The sequence below is a fragment of the Amphiura filiformis genome, chromosome 16 (assembly GCF_039555335.1).
Source record: "Amphiura filiformis chromosome 16, Afil_fr2py, whole genome shotgun sequence".
NCBI classification, from domain to species: Eukaryota; Metazoa; Echinodermata; class Ophiuroidea; order Amphilepidida; family Amphiuridae; genus Amphiura; species Amphiura filiformis.
Window position 1 is genome coordinate 49,419,827 of NC_092643.1, and position 23,004 is coordinate 49,442,830.

Sequence of the window (23,004 nt, forward strand, 5' to 3'; positions counted from 1 at the left end):
CAATTATGTGTACCCCTGGGGTGGTGAATTCTCAAAATGGTCTGCCAAAAATTGCTTGCCCCCCCCCCTTTGGCTGTGCCAAAAACACTTTGCCCCTCTTTTGACATGCCAAAAATCTTTAATCCCCCTTTACACATGCAAGGTTTTGGGGAACTCGAATTTAAAACCTTACATTGTGCTATCATAAATGCAAGTGCAGCGAGAATGAAATTTTGCATTATAAATATTTGAACCTGTTCCTAACATTTTCCTACACCTTTTTAGGGTGTAAATCAAAAGTTGCCCAATTGGGCTACCAAATTTCAGCTTTGGCAACCCTGCAAATTAACGACACCTAATTTTAACTTTGATAATTAGCTGTTGTAAATTAGGGATTCTATTGTCCATTATAATTCCTTACCGTTCCAAGAAGTCTAATTTAATTAAAATGGTTTCTTAAAAGTTACGTACTACATGGATTTTTTTAAGGCTTCATTCCAGGGGCTTGTTTTTTTACGTGTTACGCATTAATTTTCTTGCTTGTTTTTAGATTGTTTTTTTGTGTCATTTTATAATAAAGCCTGAAGAAGGTACGCCTAGTACCGAAAATTTGCTGCTAATGTACAACTGTTTCCCGTCTTCGTTTGTTTTATTTGATGTTATATATTTCACAGGAGTGCATCATTATGTGTGTTTCGTCAACTTTCAGTCTACAAATTAGTATATATCCACATGCATACATGAACCTATGAAACCTGCAGTTCATATTATTTACCTCAAACCTAGCGTAGCTTGTGAGTCATCCTATAGGGCAGGGCTGGGGGAGGCGACCGTCAGTCCGAAACACTGTCAGTCTGAACCACCGCTAGTCTGAATTTTTAGGGTTAGGGTTAGGTTTAGGGTTGGCGTTAGGTAAGCTTAAAATTCGGACTAGCGGTGGTTCGGACTGACATGGCTTCGGACTGACAGGGTGTACCTTTAATCCACATCTTATTTACATAAAGAATTTTACCTATGTACATGTATTACTAATAGTGGTCTGATAACTTCAGATTTTAATGATGTTACATGGAGTAAAATCATCAAAACAATCTGATTCCGAATCCAAGTCTTGAGTTCAATTATCTTTGTACAAACTAGAGTTACCTGGCATTTTACACAATTCTAGACTTGTTATCTGTAGCAAATGTCACAAGAGTATATGTTTAACCCTATGAGAACTACATTATATTATATACCTGCCTATTGTACGAAATGAATATTGTGGTCAATTTTGAACCAATCAAGGAGGGTATTAATGACATCATTTGCAAATGCAAGTTTGAACATAAATAGTTTAAAGCCTAGTCATAATTGGCAACTGAAATGAGCATTTCAAGTCATCAACAAATCAGAAATGCTGTTAGATGACCAGTAGTGTCCATTAGGTTAAGGTTACACGAAGAAACGTATAAAAAAACGTATAAAAGACGTATAAAGTTGTTCTCTAAAACCGCGTTTTCTCAGCAATAAAATATCGCAGTGAGTCAAAAGTTGGTGCATGGATGTATCTTTACATTATTTTTGTGTTTTTATACAAATTTTTAGAATCCGTTTGAAAATCCTTCGTTTAAATTATTTTTACGCACCATGTTCACAAGATCAAAAACACGTTCCATGCAGTTTTTTTCAAATGTTCTCTCCGTATAAAACCACGCCGAGTGATTATTTTCTCTTTTTTTGTATTGTACTACAAATCGACCAAAGAAATAATGTTGCCATGGGGAAGAACCAAATACAGTACCGATTAAATTTTATTAGCCCGTTTTGGGGAACAATTTTCGAGAATCTTGTACCACAAAACACTGTTATGTTACATTATCGATATCTGGATTGTGGAACGTTAATTTTGATTTATAACTGCCTACATTATTTCTCAAATGTCTGTCGCTTACTTTACCATTTGAATTTCACTCCAAATTTAAGCTACTTTTTCAAAAAACGAGGTTTTTCGCCATCGATACCTCCGACATTTACAGCGGTGATGACCTTGTTTATCATAAGAGCCTGTTATGAACTATTCCATAATAGTCAGTTTGAGATCAATCAATTTAATGTGTCCCTCAGTGGCGCAATCGGTTAGCGCGCCGGACCCACGTTCTACTATATAATACCATAGTTTTGAGCTGGAAAACTTTGGTACGTGTTCGAGTCCCTATGAGGTCCATTCCATTTATTTTATTTTATTTTTCTCTCACTTTTTTTTCTTTTTTCTTGTTCGCTTCTTTCTTTCTGACTGCAGCGATTGATTGTTTTTGCCCTTTTTTTCATTATATAATTCAGGAATTTTTAGGCTTTAGGCCTACTAGTCTAATAGGCGCCGGGCCTATGAATATATTTTTACAAAGTTAACAAAATATTGGTTGTTGGTTTTGTTATTGTTGTTGTAGTTATTGTTGTAGGCCTATATATTGCATAATATAAATAGGCCTACTAATAGGCCTATTATAGCCTATAGAAGCATTGATTTATTTCACGACAGATATCATCCAGGATACTTTTAAAAATTGAAAATGTAGAAAATCCAAAGGAAAATTGCCGAAAACGACTGCCCACAATCAACCCCCCTATCAGCCCATATGGTCATATCATGGTCGCCCCCTCCCTATCCCTGCAACATATAGGATGACTCACGAGCCGCGGTTTGTCCGTGGCCCTAGTTCAGATTGATACACTATTGTACGCGTGAGTTCATTCTTTTCTGCATGGCTGTTTCCATTATCAACTTACGCCCCTCTGGAATCAAGCCTTGAAAATCAATTGTATTTAACCTTAAAGCCTTTTAAAATGTACGATCTTTTTAAATCTTTAGATTTTTCTTTTTTTCTTCCAAAATGATAGCATGCAATCATTATGAAAGTTCCCAATACATTTGGACGCAAAAAACATTGGGAATTTGCAAAGAAACAATATCATAAACTTCACCTCTATCACTCGAAATATCTCGCACTATTTGGATTAAGACGGCGAATGCGGCCTCAGAGTTGGTCTCCTACGCAGCCAGTTTGGTTACACTCCCTCCACATGCTCATCTATCAGGGTGCAATTCATTAACCCCAATACATTTGTACATTCATTGAATGACCTTTGAAAATTTGGGTACAAATACTCGCCAACTTGAGGTCAAATTTTGCACTATGATTATGTAATTGAGGTTCTTGGACTATGCCGCTGGGATGAGGCCATTGTGGTCCATAATGTATACAGATCAACAATTAGACTTGAGAGATGAGATTTGTCCTGATTGATACTTCCCAGTAATATGTTTATAGTAGAATAGTATGAAAAGCCTGTCCTCAATGCCTAGCCCCATAAACCAGAAACATAACACTAACCAGTCATCCCGTCCTGACGTCACAACTTGCCTGTCCAATAGATATTACACAATCAATTTGCATCTTCCTCCTTTTTTATCTCTAGTCCTGTCCACACGGAGGGCTATATGCTTGAGCACTGCGGTTCTCGAGCAGACTCGGGGAAATCTGCCGTCTGAACGCTTTCGAGGATTCCAGTCCTTGAGTTTTTCCCCAAATTTATCCCCAAATTATCCCCTAGAAATTTAGGGGATTTCACAAGTTCCCCGAGTGATGCTCGAGCTCTACTGCCGTGTGAACGATTCATTTTGAGATTCTCGAGCACTGAGCTTGACCTGTGACCTACTCAATGTACGACTGCTGTTTTTTTTAAATTATCTATTCTTAGATCATAGCCTACATCTCTTACATTTGATACTATTTCAATTTTCATATACCAAATTAATTATCTACCAATTCCAATTATCTAATTTTTTATGAACTTGTCGCCTTCAAAGCTTAGCCTATAACATACTTCTCTGTCTTGTTAATTCCCATTAGTTCATACACTTTTAGCGTCTCTGAATGCAGGGACTGGATCCAACCCCATTATGATTTAGCTTCCGGTTGTAATTCTTGAGCATGCCGATCCTCGAGGATTATTCAACCGTCTGAACACGGCTTCTCTCCCATGCCTTATTTATGGCTCCATTATCGGGATAGTGACAAAAACACTGCGGTTTTCATCATGCAATTGACTGATTTTCAATTGTTTATTGAGTAAGTGTCTATGATTACGTGCGTATTTGCGAACATTTTGGGAATGTTTTTATTTTTAGCAAAGATCCTAAAATAAAAAAATTAAAAGTCTGGAATATTTTTGAGAGGATTGCTCGAAAATGCCAAGAATTTTCAAATGATAAGATGTTAAACCCAAAATTTGTTGGTATTCACCATTTGTTGCTCGGATGACATACCGGCATATCAGCCATTTTTGACAAAATGAGATAAGTTAAGTTTCATAATCTATGTATTAAGCTCAACATTCTGACAAACTTTCAAGACAAGCATGTCATTAATTAATTAGATATTATCACTAATTATTATCACTAATTAGGCGTATCTCACTCAATGGGGGAAAAGTGTACAGCATTTCCCATGTTATGCATGACATAGTGTATCAGTGACATACGCCACGCCACTATGTCGTAAATATATGTGACATACGCCACTAAAAAAATACAGCATTAATTTTTTTGGATAAAAAAATATCCTGTTTTGTCAAATGAAACACAGCTAAATCCTAATCAATTATTTAGTTCTAACTGGCACTGGAAGTCAAATCTTTTCAGATTTTAAAAATATTTGGTAAATTTTTGGAAATAAGGGCCAAAAAATGTGTGTTTTGTTTTTGTATGCTAATACCAATCAAGCACAAAGACTTGTACAAGACTTATTTCAAGCTATGCATTCTAATTTTTGGAAAACACATGTTTAAATTTTTTCATAACCAATTATCACAAATAGTAAACTGTGAACTTAACAGCTAGTGAATATACTTTCTGACCCTAGGATTTAGTATTGAATATGGAAATTTAAAAACAAACCACGCAACTGCTTTAAAAAACTGCACATTTTGCTCAAATCCATCACAGTAATAAGATCATTTTTTAAACCCTGCATATAAAACCAATCAAAAAGGAAAATTCTGGACGATTTAATTTGAAATTTCAATTTCCCAGACAAAATGATAGCTAGAGTACGGTATTGATCTTCACCATTCAACAGCTCCACACTTCCATAAAGGATGATCTTATATTGTACTCACTCTACCCAACGCAGATATCTTACACTTCCCACAATGCAGTTCTTCCATTTCAAGTTTCTGTACCGATTTGTAATCGATGGTGACAAAATTTACCTCAATGAACCATAGAGCCCATCCAGATCTTACAAAATGTGTTTATTCCTTGACTATCAACCATGTTTAGGCAGTCTATTCTCAACATGAAAACATAGGGAACTTGTACAAAGTAATAGGAGTATCATTTGGAGAAATATGTATTGCAAAGGATTCTGGGAAGGGTAAGATGTCTTCTCTGCACTCTACCTGAAGAGCTTATATAACACTAAAAGCTTTTAAAAGTGAACTTATCTATTAATATTCCAAGCCTTTTGACTCTTTTGATTCAAAAAAGTAATAAGTGTTTTAATGCTTTGTTTGAGCATTGCTTTTCTTTTTTTTGTGTTGTTGTTGTTGATTTTATTGTTCATGCTTTTTCCCCTTGCCCCTCTTTTGTGTGTCTGTCGGGATGTCGGGGTGTCTGTCAGTCTGTCTGTCTGCCTCCGTCTCACAAAAACACACATTTCAAGAGTAATATGGAACTCATATTCAGAGTATATTGAAAATTGTGCAGTGAAAATTGTGCAGATATATTGTACACTTTCCGCATATTGCACCCACAATAAAATAAATTTTAAAGCACTTTGAAAAAATATTTTATCACCAATATTCGCATTTGCGAGTAAAGAACGGTTTAAATTCCAATTGCAATGCCTCTCTACGTACTCCCATTAAACAGGGCTCATCATATTGCTAACAATGTGTATGAGCACACATGAATAGCTGTTGTGTCGCTGAGACTGTGTCATTTCCCTGCACCCTAGACACCTTCACTATGGACCACAATGGCCTCATCCCAGTGGCATAGTTCAATAACCTCAATTAAACAATCATAGTGCAAAATTTGACCTCAAGTTGCAGGGTATGAGTTTTTGTACCCAAATTTTCAGAGGTCATTCAATGAATATACAAATGTATTGGGGTTAAAGAACTGTGCCTTGATAGATGATCATGTTGTGGATCCTGCTTGCAATTTGGGTCAACATATGGAGGATTTCATTGGTTAGCTTGCCGTCGGCTTTGTTTAACATTTTCAACGACTCCGCAGATCCATGAATAAAACATCCTCTGATAGCTTCAAAATTAGGCATAACGCATGGGTATGCATGACATTCTCAATTCACAGTGCACTCATGCTTTCTCAATTAAAATGCTAACATGGATGGGAAAAACAGTTCTTATTTTGTGGATGTTTTGTATTTTTTACAAATCTAGTTCTTAAAGTCCTCTTGAATTAAATTAGATGCTGTATACTGCTGGTAAAAAAATGGATGTGCAGCTATACATAAGACAATTGGGGGTTTCACTAATTTCCATGTAAAGTTGATGTGTACTGGTAACTTGTAACAGGGATCCCGCTTGTAAGTATGTCTTTTTCCTGTATGCAGAGTGACTTAAGGACATTAATTTTAATGTGCCTATCGGTGGTTCTAACTGATTTTCTTCTCAAATTTGATGAACAATGTCAATTTGCAAATTGACATTGTTCATCAAGTTTGAGAAGATTGAGTGTGTCTTCATTTGGGTGTGTCTTCATTTGAAAAGTTTGGGTGTGTCTTCATTTCTTGTAAAAAAAAGTATGGATATGCCTATATAAGACCAAAATCAGCATCAATTGGCAGGCCTCATTACTTTGAGAATTGATATCACTGTACATTTTACGGTGATAGCAGAGTGTCACTATTTCTTCCATAGGCATATCCATTCTTGTAAAAAAAAGTATGGATATGCCTATATAAGACCAAAATCAGCATCAATTGGCAGGCCTCATTACATGTACTTTGAGAATTGATATCACTGTACATTTTACGGTGATAGCCTTTAAAATTGAAAATGATGGATTCAGTACATCACTGTTTGTCAAGGGTTAAACCCCACCCTTTTTACCCCCCACTTTTTAGCCAGACACCTTTTTTATCAGGAATTGAACCCATTCTATTGTGACCAAAGCTTACAACATTCTAGTTGTAGAATTCAAAAGACTGAACATTTTTGCTAACACAAATTTCTGAATTGATGTAGACTATTCGGGGATAATATACAGTATGTCATGCAGCTGAAAATATAATTATAAACCCTAGTTGAATCTAATCAAGCTCAAATTGATGGAATTCACCCATAAAAGACTAATTGAAAAATGCAATATTAACCAGATCATGACTAGTACCTTTAACCATATCATGCATGAATGTTTACCGCAACAAAATAAAAAATTTAAAACTCTTGCAAATCTTGCACGATACCTGTAATATATGACCCAGTCGAGTCTTGTCCCTGGATTACACAACACCATTAATTTTGTAACACTATACTTGGTATTACGTCAATTAGGGAATCTCAACGGCACAGCGACCATATTCTTAACATGATCATCTTTCAGAGGTAATTAATTTGTCTTTGAAATCGCTTATATTACGAAAATCTAGATCGAGTTTCTTGTTTTTTTATGAAGATTCATGACACATGTGTAGGTGTATAGAGACAGACTTACACTCGGATATATTATACATGTACCAAGCAGGGAAGTAAAGTATCCTAATGTCACATCAAATAATTGAATGAACAAAAATTAAACAGTATCTAGTCCTATGTATGCCCCCACAACATCTCTGTTACCAGCTGTTTTTATAGTATAATATTAAATAGATGGAGTACGATTTGAAGTAAGCCCATGAAAAATAATTGTTTGGTTACGGTTCCTCGCAGCTCGAATAGTATGGTCGGTTCCTGGCGAAAATATTACATTTTATTGATTTATTTTACCCATCCATTTCTGTCTGGAATACCATCAAGTTTTTAAGGATTATGGTCCAATTTCATCATCTAGTTTCAAACTGGTTGAATGACCTCCATCCTCCCCCTACCATCACCCCATTGCCATGATTGCTGTGTGCTGATTAACCCATGAGAACTACCTGCCGATTGGGCAAAAAGAAATTTTCATTATCAACATTGTTAGAATAATTTCACCACGTAAAAAACTTGGGGTGAATTATTTGCAAAGCTCCATTCTGATTGGTGATTAAAGTGAAGATATCATGTAATTGACCAATCAGAGGCAATGTTAGATTGGCAGGTAGTGCTCAGGGGGTTAAGTGGGTTAAGGTTAATCCACAATTGTGCTGATAAAATGGTTAACTCTAATAAATACTGCCAAATCTAACACAGAAAACCAGTGCACATGCATGCATCCCATATGATGCCATGACACAATCACCTTAAGTCATATATATAACCACAGAATTGCTGACCGGGCCACCGAAACCCCCAGTGGCTACCGGTCAGTGATCATCTGTCCTCAGTTTATGACCTTGAACACCACCTAAAAAAGTAGCCAGAGTTTCTGATCATGACCCAGCTATCCTGAAAATGTGAAGTCAATCCATCTATCCATTCCTGAGATACAGCATCCGGAGGAACGGAAGGACGAAGGACAGACAGTGCAAAAACAGTATGCCTCACGGTGGAGGCGTAAAAAACCCATCAGATAGTGTTAGGGTTAACCCACAAATGTTATGGTGTAGGGATAGACTAACCTACAAATATCACTATGTGAAAATAAAGTGGGTTAAGTTTTACCCACAGAGGTTACGATGAAGACACATTTTGGCTTACAGAATCCAAACAATACATCAGCCCTAACCCCTAATATTTCACTAAAGATGTAGAAAACTGAGGATGAGGTTGATGAACTGATCCTCCTCCTCAAGTCCCAACCTGTATTTAATGGTAAATTGGATTACTAATAGTTTTGACCCAAATATGCAAATAAGCCTTTAACTCGACAAAAATCCAATGAATAAATCAAAGTTGAGTCTGATTTCCAGAAATCTTGCATTAGCACGCTACAAATTACATGTAAACTTAAGTTGACAGACTTTCCACCGAAGTGGCTTGATTCGACGGAAACTGCATAATAAATTGAGCCCTGGGAAATTGAGAAGACATACATGTTTTGATACACCTTCTGCGCATGATGTTATTGATGCAATAAGCAAAAAGGAAATTGAAAAAAACAAACCTAAAAGCAATTCTTGTTTTTGCTTTATTGAAAAAAAAATGCAATGCAAGATGTAAATTCTTTTTTGCTAAAATGCAAATTTAAAAAAAGCTGCATTTTCAAGGTCACGATTTAAGGCAACGTGCCTCAAATCACAATTATCAAATGTCAAATCAGTGCAGAGTAGATTTGAAAATGATAAGTTTTTTAGATTGATTGTCATTTCATAGGAATGATTGATTTTTACATTGCTTGTAAAACAAAATGCACAAGAAAAAAATCTTTTGAAAAATTTGGTTTTCATTTTTTCTGGATTTCTCAAATACAGTGTGGGCCAAAAACAACTTTACCCAATTTAAAAGGTTCATATCTCAAAATTGAAAAGTCTGCTTCAAATTGTTTTCACATATTCGTAAAGAACATCTTCTTAAGAGTATTTGGGAAAAAACTATCAAAAATATATTAAATTCAAAACGTAATGCTAGTTTTAAATTAAAGGGTCAAAATGAACTTTGTCCACGCGAAGGCTTACTAGCTGTCGCGTCGCATCACTTGCAATAGCGAGTTCGAAAGAGTACGAGAACCACTCAGTATACGCACACATTTGTTCAGCAATTTTATATAACATCAAACATAAACCATTTTAATATCAAGCTACGATATTTCGTCATGATGTGTAGCAAAAATATAAAAACAATTCTCTTCAAATATGCGCAGAGCAATTGTAACCTCAGACCTCAATTCTTGTAATTACGAAATGTTATCTACAAGAAAGTTTGAAGTTATTGCACTTAATGCATTTGTGGTATGTTGTAATTGTTGCGTCGACAACTGACTCTGGGGTTAGCTGCATGCAAGTTCCCTTTGAACCGCTGCAATATTTGCAGCTGAACGGTCAGTTCTTGTGAACGGCCAGTTCTTGGACATCTGCCCCATGCTTTGCATCAGTATTCATCACACTTCCGAGGTTGTGAAAGTTGTTCGTATGTAGATGGTAGGTTTCGGCGGGACTCCTACGTTCGGAAACGAATCCGAAATTGACGCTGCACTTCCAAAAAGCTTTCTGTTCTTAAGTATACCTCTGCCATAAAAGTCCTCTCTTGTTTTGTGAATTGCCTTATCAGACACCTTGCAAACCTATTTAGAAATAAGCCATGCAGTCACAAAATGCACGAAAGCCCATTTAAAATTCAAAAATTGCGATGAAACCTTTGTAATTGTGTAATTTTTATGCTAATTGTTGGTCAATGACAGGAGTGAAGTTCGAGTATAGGACAAGTAAATGGGGATTAAAATCGATTGTATTTCTTTCACAATCATCAATTTTCAAAGACAAGCCAAACGTGTTTAACAATTACATGTATGCCTAACACATATGTATGCCTTACTCTTAGCAATCGGACACATCCCATTGAATTACGTGTGGACAAAGTGATTTTTGACCCTCGGACGTAAAACTAGCACCATTTTGTTAATTTAGCTTCTTTTGCTTTCATTTCTTCATCACATACTTTTAGAAAAATATACATTTAGAATATGTAACAATATCATGAATAGCTCTTCTACCATTTGAGCAACCACCCTCTGAAATTGGGTAAAGTTGTTTTTGGCCCACACTGTAAAATGACAAAATGTGGTAAACAAACTTGTTTTTGTTATTTGAGCCTTAAAGTAGAATTCTCACAAGCATGTTATTACAACTTAGCAGCACATCGATAGCCACACAGTAAACATGATGACCTTTTGAGCACATCGGGTACAAAGGCTCATAAATAAAAAAACAAAAAAAGACTCACGAATACCCTTAACCCCATGAGAACTACCTGCCGATTGGTCAAAAAGAAGTTTTCATTATCAATTGGACCAATCAGCAACATTGTAAGAATAATTTCACCACACAAAAAACTTGGGGTGAATTATTTGCAAACAGGGCTCGAAATAAGGAGGGCACAAGGGCCCTCGGCCTCAGAAAATCAGTGAGGGCCCACAAAAGACACATCCGGCGGGCCCAAATGGCCCGCAAAATTTGTGGCAATTTGCTCACTTTTTGTGGGGTTCATAGGTTTTAAACCAATGGCCCAAATTTGGGCCCACAAAAATTTGTGAGGGCCCTCAAACATTTAAGATCAAGGGCCCAAATGGCCCTCAGAAATTCTGGCTTATTTCGAGGCCTGTTTGCAAAGCTCCATTCTGATTGGTGATTAAAGTGAAGATATCATGTAATTGACCAATCAGAGGCAATGTTAGATTGGCAGGTTGTGCTCAGGGGGTTAAGTGGGTTCAGGTTAATCCACAATAAGTGCTGATAAAATGGTTAACTCTAATAAATATTGCCAAATCTAACACAGAAAACCAGTGCACATGCATGCATCCCATATGATGCCATGACACAATCACCTTAAGTCATATATATAACCACAGAATTGCTGACCGGGCCACCGAAACCCCCAGTGGCTACCGGTCAGTGATCGTCTGACCTCAGTTTATGACCTTGAACACCACCTAAAAAAGTAGCCAGAGTTTCTGACCATGACCCAGCTATCATGAAAATCTGAAGTCAATCCACCCATCCATTCCTGAGATACAGCATCCGGAGGTATGGAAGGACGAAGGGCAGACAGTGCAAAAACAGTATGCCTTGCAGTGGAGGCGTAAAAAACCCATCAGATAGTGTTAGGGTTAACCCACAAATGTTATGGTGTAGGGATAGATTAACCTACAAATATCATTATGTGAAAATAAAGTGGGTTAAGTTTTACCCACAGAGATTACTATGAAGACTTCATTTTAGACACATTTTGGCTTAGAGAATCCAAACAATACATCAGCCCTAACCCCTAATATTTCAAAAAAGATGTAGAAAACTGGGGATGAGGTTGATGATCTGATCAACCTGTATTAATGGTAAATTGGATTACTAATAGTTTTGACCCAAATATGCAAATAATAAGCCTTTAACTCGACAAAAATCCAATGAATAAATCAAAGTTGAGTCTGATTTCCAGAAATCTTGCATTAGCACGCTACAAATTACATGTAAACTTAAGTTGACAGACTTTCCACCGAAGTGGCTTGATTCAACAGAAACTGCATAATAAATTGAGCCCTGGGAAATTGAGAAGACATACATGTTTTGATACACCTTCTGCGCATGATGTTATTGATGTAATAAGCAAAAAGGAAATTGAAAAAAAAAACCAACCTACATGTAAAAGCAATTCTTGTTTTTTGCTTTTTGGAAAAAAGCACAATGCAAAATGTATTTATTCTTTTTTGCTAAAATGCAAATTTCAAAAAGCTGTATTTTCAAGGTAACGTGCCTCAAATCACACATATCAAATGTCAAATCAGTGCAGAGTAGATTTGAAAATGATAAGTTTTTTAGATTGATTTTCATTTCATAGGAATGATTAATTTTGCTATTGCTTGTAAAATAAAATGCACAAGAAAAAAATCTTTTGAAATTTGGTTTTCATTTTTTCTGGATTTCTCAAATAAAATGACGAAATGTGGTAAACAAACTTGTTTTTGTTATTTGAGCCTTAAAGTAGAATTCTCACTAGGATGTTCTACATTACAACTTTGCAGCACATCGATAGCCACACAGTAAACACAATGACCTTTTGAGCACATCGGGTACAAAGACTCATAAATAAAAAATAAAAAAGACTCACGAATACCCTTAACCCCATGAGAACTACCTGCCGATTGGTCAAAAAGAAGTTTTCATTATCAGCAACCAATCAGCAACATTGTTAGAATAATTTTACCATGCAAAAATTGGGGTGAATTATTTGCAAAGCTCCATTCTGATTGGTGATTAAAATGAAGATATCATGTAATTGACCAATAGGAGGCAATGTTAGATCGGCAGGTAGTGCTCAGGGAGTTAATTTGGGAACAGAATCTGAGCTACATATACTCCCACAAAATGGAAAATTCGAATATGACATTAGGATAAGACCATTTATGTCCATGTCTCATTTTCAGTAGGTTTTGACATCAAATATTATGACCTGATGGTGCGCATGCAATTAGTATGACAATTCAGTTTCTTCAACTACTGTAAAAGTGGTCATTTTCGCGCATGTAATTTTTCGCACTTTGCTGATTTTGAACTACATTGCTTGTTTTTAATTTTGCGATTTTGAGTTTTCTTACATAGACCTATACATTAAAAGAACATATTCGTGTGTTTTTAGCTGCGGGTAGCAGCTCTATAAGTCACCATGTCTCTCCGTCTGTTAGTCCGTTAGTCCGTCCGTCCGTTAGTCCGTTAGTAACAAACGCTAAAAAATGCTGTTACGTCTACATTGTTTGTCGCATGGCTATGATACTTGGTGAGGGGGATGGCCTATACCGCCCCATACTGGAAAAAGAGTTTCGTCCAAATTTGGGAAAATGAGGGAAATTGAGGAAGTTAAGGGAAATTGAAGAGAATTAAGGGAAATTGGGATTTTTTTTTAATAGAATTAATGGAAATTGAATTTTTTGTTTTTAAATTTTTTTTTTTCCGAATTTTTTTTTTTTTTTCGATTTTTTTTTTTTTCCGAATTTTTTTTTTTCCAATTTTTTTTTTTCAATTCCCTGAAAATCGTTTGGGCATCAAAAGTGTCCGAAATCGGTGTCGAACACTCTTGATGTCATTTTTTCCCGAATTCCCGAAAATCGTTTGGACATCAAAAGTGTCCGAAATCGGTGTCGAACACTTTTGATGTCAAGGCGCTTTGTCCCGAAAATCGTTTGGACATCAAAAGTGTCCGAAATCGGTTTCGAACACTTTTGATGTCAAGACGCTTTGTCCCCGAAAATCGTTTGGGCATCAAAAGTGTCCGAAATCGGTTTCCGACCACTTTTGATGTCAAGACGCTTTGTCCCCGAAAATCGTTTGGGCATCAAAAGTGTCCAAAATCGGTTTCGAACACTTTTGATGTCAAGGCGCTTTCTTCCCGAAAATCGTTTGGGCATCAAAAGTGTCCGAAATCGGTTTCCGAACACTTTTGATGTCAAGATGCTTGTCCCCGAAAATCGTTTGGACATCAAAAGTGTCCGAAATCGGTTTCGAACACTTTTGATGTCAAGGCGCTTTTTCCCCGAAAATCGTTTTGGACATCAAAAGTGTCCGAAATTGGTTTCCGAACACTTTTGATGTCAAGACGCTTTTTTCCCGAAAATCGTTTGGACATCAAAAGTGTCCGGAATCGGTGTCCGAACACTTTCGATGTCAAGGCGCTTTTTCCCGAAAATTGTTTGGAAATCAAAAGTGTCTGAAATCGGTTTCCGAACACTTTTGATGTCATGACGCTTTTTTTCCGAAAATCGTTTGGACATCAACAGTGTCCAAAATTGGTTTCCGAACACAATTTTTCAAATTTTGATTTTACTTTTTAGTGTGGATAGAAATACCCTTTCTGGCATTATTTTAAGATGAGCGCCCTCAAAGGTTAAGCTCACAGAGGGGTTACAGGTCAAAATAGTGGTCAAACTTGAACCTGCTTCAAAGACACCAACACTGCAAAATTGAATTCCTTGTCCCGCAGCGACCGCTACGGATCCGACGGTACTTGTTATTTTTGCAGTAGCTGTGTTACACATGAAAAGCCCAAAAATTAATGTACCGTGAAAATTTCCACTTTTACAGTACTCTCAGAGTATCACTTCAAACCATTGCCAAGATTTCCCAATCAATGTGATCAGTACGCCCACACACACGCACACATCAGCGGCACCTATTACGTGTGTATGTCACAATAGTAAACCCCAACGTCACATGCTACCCAGACAAAACATCTTAATCCTGGTGAGAAAATAAAATGTCATATTTTCATAATCTAGATTTTTCTTGAGTACGGTGTTAAACCCATATGATCAGTTGATTATAACACTTGAAAATATGTCAGTGAAAAGGGAAGATTATCGATATTGAAATAATGAGCTATGATGATAAAATGTCGTATTTTCATATTCTAGATTTTCTTGAGCATGATGTGAAACCCACATGATCAGCTGATTATAACATCACATGAAAATATGTCAGTGAAAAGGGAAGATTATCTATAGCCTTATGAATTTGTAATTTTTGTTTGTTCTTACTGTAATCTGTAATTACTGATCACTAAATTTGTTTCTTTGTGTGTGTGTGGGGGGGGGGGTGAGAGTGAGGCTGTGCGAGGTCACGAGGTGTGGGTGTTTGTGTCTGCATGTCGGTGTACATCGATATCTGTATGTGTGCCAGTCTGATTCCCATTGTACAATGTACCTCTGTCATATACCCCCATTTTATTCCATGCTATCTACTGCTGATAGCATTATTAAATATCAAGTGCCACTAGGTGCAGGTGTGTAACATATTTCATACAAGTACTATTGAGTAGCCTCCACAATACAGACTCTGAAGTTGACTATCACTATGGATGGTACAGGGGATGGACTGGGGATTATATACATGTTTTGTGACAGGGACCTAGGTGATCATTATTGTATGTTTTCTTCTCCCATCAGAGGGAATAATGTTGGGAAGAAAAAAATAAGGATGGGTGGGGAAAAACCCTGAAATTAAGAATTTTTAAGGGCAGCCAATCCAAGGCAATTTGAAAAAAACTTGAAAGGGCACCAAGGCAATTACATGTTTTTCAATGCCTTGAAAACATACAAAATGTAGGGCACCAAGACAATACCATAGGGCAATTGCATTCGATGCCTTTGATTAATTTGAGGGCTGGTGGGGAATACACACACTCACACACATAATTTTCGATGAAATTATGAACTCTAGTTATTTCTTCACCATCCAAATACTCAATCCTAGGTTCCTGGGGTCGTGACTGTACAGTATATAGTGGCTGTGCATATAAAGTTGAGCATGTGTGATAATACTCAATGTATACATTGAGGTTCACCATACAGCACATACAATAGGAAGGAAGGAAGACTTGCATGTACTGAATGAAAGTGAGCTAGTACTGCTGAGCTAGTAAAATTTCACTAAAAGACTTTATGCCACTTTTGAAATCTTGAAAGGCAAATCACAAATGCAGATTGATGTATGTATGCATATGTACATTATGTAAATAAAAAATCATGAAAACATTTGAATGGATACCCAGGAATGGATAGTGCATCACATCAGAGGTTGATGACCTAAATGACCTAGTTGTTTGAGTGACTGGGTTTGTTGAGGGCTATGAGTTGGTTGTAGAAGAATGTCATTGCAAAATGGTGTCATATTGCTTTGCATATAAACTTGCCAAATAAAACAAGATCATTGGTCACATTTACATGGCTACAAATGGCAATCTGAGGCTCCACTAAAGAGTAAGAATCCATCTTTTGAAACTTTCTAGCTAGATGGCCGCACATATTGAAAACCACAAATATACTAATCATCATTTAAATTACATGTGATTTAACATGACTTGTGGTTTTCTCCCCAGACAGTAAATCTTTATTATTTTTTCTTATTAGTTAGCTGGTCATACAAATTGGCCATATGAACTGCTCATGAGAAGAATACAAACTTTGTGTGTCATGTGCAGGGACAAGCGATTTGCGCGGAACTTTTTTTCCGCGCAATTTGCTATTTTTTTCTGCGCAAATCGCCTGTCCCTGGTCATGTGATATGTTTTTCACACATTTCACCTTGTTTACTTCCTAATGCTAATAGTTTCTGCCATTTTGTTGCCGGATGGATATTACACCGGATATTTACATGTACGTCATTGTTGGATGTACTTGTATGTACAATGCATACATCCCAGTGAATATTTTTTTAAACGTTTTAAACAGGCTATATTTTGGGTTTTGGTTTTGGTAAATGGGGTTATATGAAGGTCATGAAAACATTTTTAGAACAAACACATGACAAAAAAATCAAACTGTTCTTGTAAAATGCTTTTTGTAAAAATTTTTTGCCAAATATTTTGTCAACACTTAAAATTAAATAACAATATGCTATTTGCTGAAACTTAAATCCAAAATGGGAGGGGCACTCACTAAAATAGAAGACCGGGATGTCTGGCGACATTGATCCCCATTTTCAACCCCTCTCACCCAATGACCCTTTTTTACTGAACTCCCTCTTACTGAATGACCCCTTTTTGTTTTCCTGTCACCAAAAGACCCCCTTTTTTTTTTTTTTTTAGGGTGACCAGGACGTGCGGCCACATCATTTTTCTTCAAATTAAAAAAAAAATTCAAATTTTTCAAAATTTTGTATCAACTTTTATATTTTGACCAAAAATTTTTCCCAGTCTCACTGAATTCATGACCCCCTTTTTTGGTAAGATTTTCCCCAGTCTCATGGTAAGACTCCCCCTTTTGGGAGGCTTTCTCACCAAAAGACCTCCCCTTTTTCGGTGTCTAGGCTCGCACAGAAAAAGACCCCTGGTTTTGAACTGCTGTCCACACATCCCCGGCACTTCCAAAGTCGATGCCCCCTCACCCCCGGGTACAGCTTTGGTTTCTGTGAGAGTGTGGTACCCAGAAGTTTCTCTCCCTGTGGACAACATATTTTACATGGTCTGTAGCACGTAGTACAGACTAAGATGTCCCAACAACATCAATAGTATCTTCATTCTTCAACACTATGTAGGCCCCACCTCTTGGTATGGCCTCATTATCTATGCCCGTGCAACGGGGCATAGATATTGTATTTGTTGCGTTTAGTCTTCGACTTCTTCGCCTTCTCCTTCTCCTTCATCTTCTTAAGACCACACCTTTGCACTCCTCTAACTCAAGAACTAAAGTAGCCTCGGGGCCCATACTTGGTATAGTGATGGCCCATGACCCCAGGAAATTTCGTAGGGTAGTCTCGACCCCAGAGGTCAAAGGTCACGGGCTACAGGGGCCAATATGTGAAAAATTTCAAACAGCTCTAGCTCGAAATCTACAGCGCCCTCAGGGTTTATACTTGGTACAATGATGGCCCATGACCCCTAGAAGTAACCTATGGTAGCCACGACCCCAGAGGTCAAAGGTCATAGGCTACATGAAGCAATATGTGTAAACGTTTAAAACAGCTTTAGCTGAAGAACTATAGCGCCCTCAGGGTTCATACTTGATACAATGATGGACCATGACCCTTGGATATTTTTTGAGGTAACATCGGCCCCAGAGGGCAAGGGTCATGGGCTACGAGGAGCAATATGTGTAAAATTTCAAACAGCCCTAGCTCAAGCACTACAGCGCCCTCAGTGTTCATACTTGGTACAATGATGACCCATGACCCGAGATGTATTCTGTGGTAGCCGCAACCCCAGAGGTCAAAGTTCAAAGGTTTTAAAAAGCAAAGTAGGTACAACCTATTAACACGATGTAGCGCAATAGGTAGATTTTGTTAGCTACCTGTGTTTGCAATGATAAAGGTCTGAATCGTACGTCAAGGAAACTGATCACTTGACAAAAACTCCCTTAAAAGGGAATGTGTAGGCATTTTGATTTTGGTTCCTTGGACCACCTCAAAGGTTGTCATGATGGGACAAGGGGTGTGGTTGGTTAAGGGGTGGGGTATTAGAGAGAGTGTGGTCCAGTCTGGTGGTGTTTTAGAGAGAGTGGGGTCTGATGGGGTATAAGAGAGAGTGAAGGCTTGGTAGGGTATTAGAGAGAGTGTGGGCCAGTCTGGTGGTGTTTTAGAGCGAGTGAGTGTCTGGTGGAGTATAAGAGAGAGTGAGGGTCTGGTGGGGTATTAGAGAGAGTGTGGTCCATTCTGGTGGTGTTATACTTATAGAGAGATTGATGGTCTGATGCGGTATAAGAGAGAGTGAAGGCTTGGTAGGGTATAAGAGAGAGTATGGGCCAGTCCGGTGGTATTTTAGAGAGTGAGTGTATAGTGGAGTGAAGGCTTGGTGGGTATTAGAGAGTATGGGTCAGCCTAGTGGTGTTTTAGAGCGAGTGAGTGTCTGGTGGAGTATAAACGAGTGAGGGTCTGGTGGGGTATTAGAGAGAGTGTGGTCCAGTCTGGTGGTGTTTTAGAGAAACTGATGGTCTGGTGGAGTATAAGAGAGAGTGAGGGTCTGGTGGGGTATAAGAGAGTGTGGTCCAGTCTGGTGGTGTTTTAGAGAGAGTGATGGTCTGATGGGATATAAAAGAGAGTGAAGGCTTGGTAGGGTATTAGAGAGAGTTTGGGCCAGTCTAGTGTTAAGAGCATTACACGTATAAAATGAAAGCTTTCACATGGTGCTCACCAAGTTTTCGTTTGTGAATAGGGGAAGGGGGTTAGGTGTGGTCACGGGCATAGATATTAGGTGTTTGGTAAAACACATTACTGTGGCATCTAGTTTCTTTTCTTTTTAATCAGAATCCTTCAGAATACAGAGAGAGGATATTAAAAGTTTCTGTGGTTCACCAAACCACAAATAGGCCAACACAGTCAATTTCACTGAATTCTGGATATTATCCATGGTATTGCAACACATCATCTCAAATTGTGTGTTAGATTTTTTAGGGGTTTTAGGGATGAACCATCAGATATATCAGGGGGGCTAGGGAGTTAAGGTCAGGCAGAATTGGGTTTTTTTGCCTATGATGGCGGCAGAATTGGTGTGGGGTTTTTTTGCTGCCTTTGGGGGCAATTTTTTTTCGTTGTCTTTTTTCAATTTTAATGTATACCTTTGGGTGGGAAAAATTTTACTTAAATCACTATCAGTGAAGCAAACAAATTTTTCTTCATAATCACTAGTGGGCAAAGTTTCTTTTCATCTCACCAGTGGGTGAATTTTTTTTTTTTAATCAAAAAATCCCTAGCCCGGCCCCCCCCCTCCCGATAATATCAAATGGTGTGTCCCTTATGTCATAATTTATTCACCCTGCCCCAGGGGATAACCCACTGAGGGGAGAGGGCAAGAGGCAGAGAGAATTATCTGCCCTTGCCCTCTACCTTTACAATCAAAATTGACCACCGCTTGCAGTGTATCTTCCTACATGTATGATCCTGCTTCTTGACTGTACAGTGTACATTCATTCCAGTAATTTCTGTTAGAAAGCAAACCGGTAGGACATCTTTGTATACTCCCCCTTCCCCACCCCCTCCACATTTCATCCAGTACACCACTCTGGGACTGCCATGCAGACATATTTAAGTATTAAAAGTGGTAAAAGTACATGTGATGCGTATGTACATGATACATCCATGATCGTATCCGGGGGGGACATTAAATACTTTTTGATGGGTATGTTAATTTTGAGGTTGTGGGTCTTTGCGAGCTGACAGCATACTGGTAAAAAGGGATCTTTTGGAGCTGTGAACTGGGCTGCGAACAAGTAAAATGGGGACTTTTGGAGCTGCGGACAGTCAAAATCAAGGGTCTTCAATGGCTTTTTGGTTGAAAATCGCCTGAAAAAAACCCCAGAAATATGAGGAATGAACAATTTTTGGGGTCTTTTAGAGCCGAAATTATTCAAATCAAGGGTCTTTCGGAGAACTCTCTATTTGGTCAAATATAGGGGGTCTTTCGGAGCTGCAAAATCCAAAAGGGGGGGTCTTTTCATCTATTATCTAGATCTATTATCAACTGCTAATGCTTGAATTTCATATTTAACTTGTTTGTTTGATTATTTGCTGGCTCCTTGATTGATTGAAACTGTTATTTCGCATCAACAAATCATGTTCATTTCTCTACGGTGTATGTATGACACTAAATACATGTTAGAATAAAAGGACACAATACATTTTGTGATGCTATCATGCGAGTGAGATGTTGGGAAGAGTGCCCCCCCCCCCCCTACATAGTTTTTCAGGGATAAAATGGGGACGAAAAAGAGTAAAGTGTCCTTAAAAAGTTCAAAGGACTAAAAATGGGGGGAATTGACAAATGGGGATGAAAATTTGGCTTTGCCACCTCACTCCAAAATCCTGGCTATGCTATTGGACTGTCCCTATACCCACTATTGATTCAGATTCATACAACCATAGATCAGATTATCCATGATACAACACACACCTTGGTATCGTAAAAGTTCATATTAGGGGCTGTGCAATTATTATGAGTCCTAGGGGAGGGTAAATTTGGGGGGAAAGAATTTTTGGGCCAGCCAAGGGGGAGGCAAGCATATTTTTTTCAAGCCCAAATGGATGGGAGAGTGATTTTTGGCACACATTCATGGGGTGCCTTTTTTTTACAGAAACAATAAAGTTAACTGCGCTCACAAATATGGTTTGCAAATTGGGATCCCAAAAATTTGCCACGTGTTCAAAGGAGGGGCAAAGATTTTTGGCAGGCCAAGGGGGGAAGCGATTTTCGGCGGGCCAAGAGACGTCGGGCAAGCATTTTATGGCATGCCGTTTGGAATTTTTACACCTCAGGGCTTATAATTATTGCAGAACCCCTTACATTTTTATGCAAGAACTGAAATCCAAACAAAATCAAAGAAACCCCCATCCCTTGAATGATATAAACTCCAATGTGATGATTGTTTACACATGACATGTACACTCACCGTACGAGAAAATAATGTGCTGTCACCAAGAACTATGTTATGCGATTCCCACCGTCGCATAAATTTAAGATTAAGTAATTTGTTGACAACGTTACTCCCATGTGATATACGACAAACTTGAATGTTGCTTTCGTGAAGGAGTTTATATTTTAGTTCTCCGTGTATCATTATTGCAGCAGCATGTTGCAAAGTCCGCCCTTGGCTTTGCGGAGCGAGGGGTTGCGGTTGCTTGGGTTGATTTTGTTCCTTAACTTCCTGTCCGAGTAGCGGAGCACTACTTGATTTATTCATATCCATTGTTGTTGTAGTAATATTTACTTTGCAATTACAGAAATTATATCAGCTGTGTTGCACTTGAAACTGTAGGGTTTCCACAATCAACACTATTATTAAGTGTTGAATGTCAAAATATGTTTATTATGATTTTAAAAAGTTGATATCATGTGATATAAAATAGAGAAAAGAACGAATGAGAGCAATTCTCACGCAGTTCCTAATAATGATGAACTACATACAGATCCGGCCGCCATCATGATCATGTATCATAATGATGAGCAGAGCCTACACAATCAAACACACTACACGCAGTACACGGTGAAATATACCCAGTCCGCTACGCAATAAATTTGTACAAGTTTACCACAACACAACACAACGTCGGATGTATACGGGTTCCGGAGCTTACGATTTCAACACCAAATTGTACCAAATCCGGCGAATGAATCTCACTAAATTGTCTTGTAAAAGATGGACTAAATCCTCAATTTATCCGTTAGGTATTTTAATTGCTGGAATGTAAATGATAACGGTTTAAAGTTGATGTGGGATATTTTCTCCACGAATTCCTGCGTTAGATATCTGCCGCAGCTTCTCTCTATCATAATCATTTATTTATGTTACGGGCTGTGCCATTTAATCAGGTTGCCAAATTTAACGCCCAAATTTCAGCCCAAACTACGTCATAGTGATTTATGCAGCACGTACATCTAAAGGGCAGGGGACTTTGTGGTAAAGTGTTTTTCTGGTGCTTTTCAAGACAAATTAAAAAGCTTTAAAATAGACCGTAAGGAAAATATTTGGGATGCTTTTTCACTTATAAAAATTAATGCTTCGATCAATTTTAACAAATGAGGTGTCATTTTCAAGCTTGCAAAATACTTTGAAAGCAGAAATTGACTGAACTCAAAATTGACTTTCCACCTGCAAAGTCCCCCCCCCGCCCCTTTTGATGTGCTAATTTTAAAACGCCAAAATGTACATTTGAAAGCCAAAACATACAAATTTTGCCTCGCTAAGTTGAAAGTTGACTTTCCCCCTCCCTCTGAAAAAGTCCTGGTAGACACCTGACATTTTGTTAT

The 23,004-nt window shown here is 37.8% G+C and overlaps 1 protein-coding gene across 1 annotated transcript in view; it reads right to left on the minus strand.

The window, feature by feature from the left end:
- The window catches only part of LOC140136130 (C-Maf-inducing protein-like), a 168,126-nt gene extending 145,536 nt beyond the window's left edge, over positions 1 to 22,590 (minus strand). The window contains exon 1 of the mRNA XM_072157835.1: positions 21,647 to 22,590. Within this exon, the coding sequence (XP_072013936.1) occupies positions 21,647 to 21,943 (297 nt within the window). The 5' untranslated portion in view covers positions 21,944 to 22,590. The remainder of the gene's footprint in view (positions 1 to 21,646) is intronic.
- Positions 22,591 to 23,004: the final 414 nt, after the last annotated feature.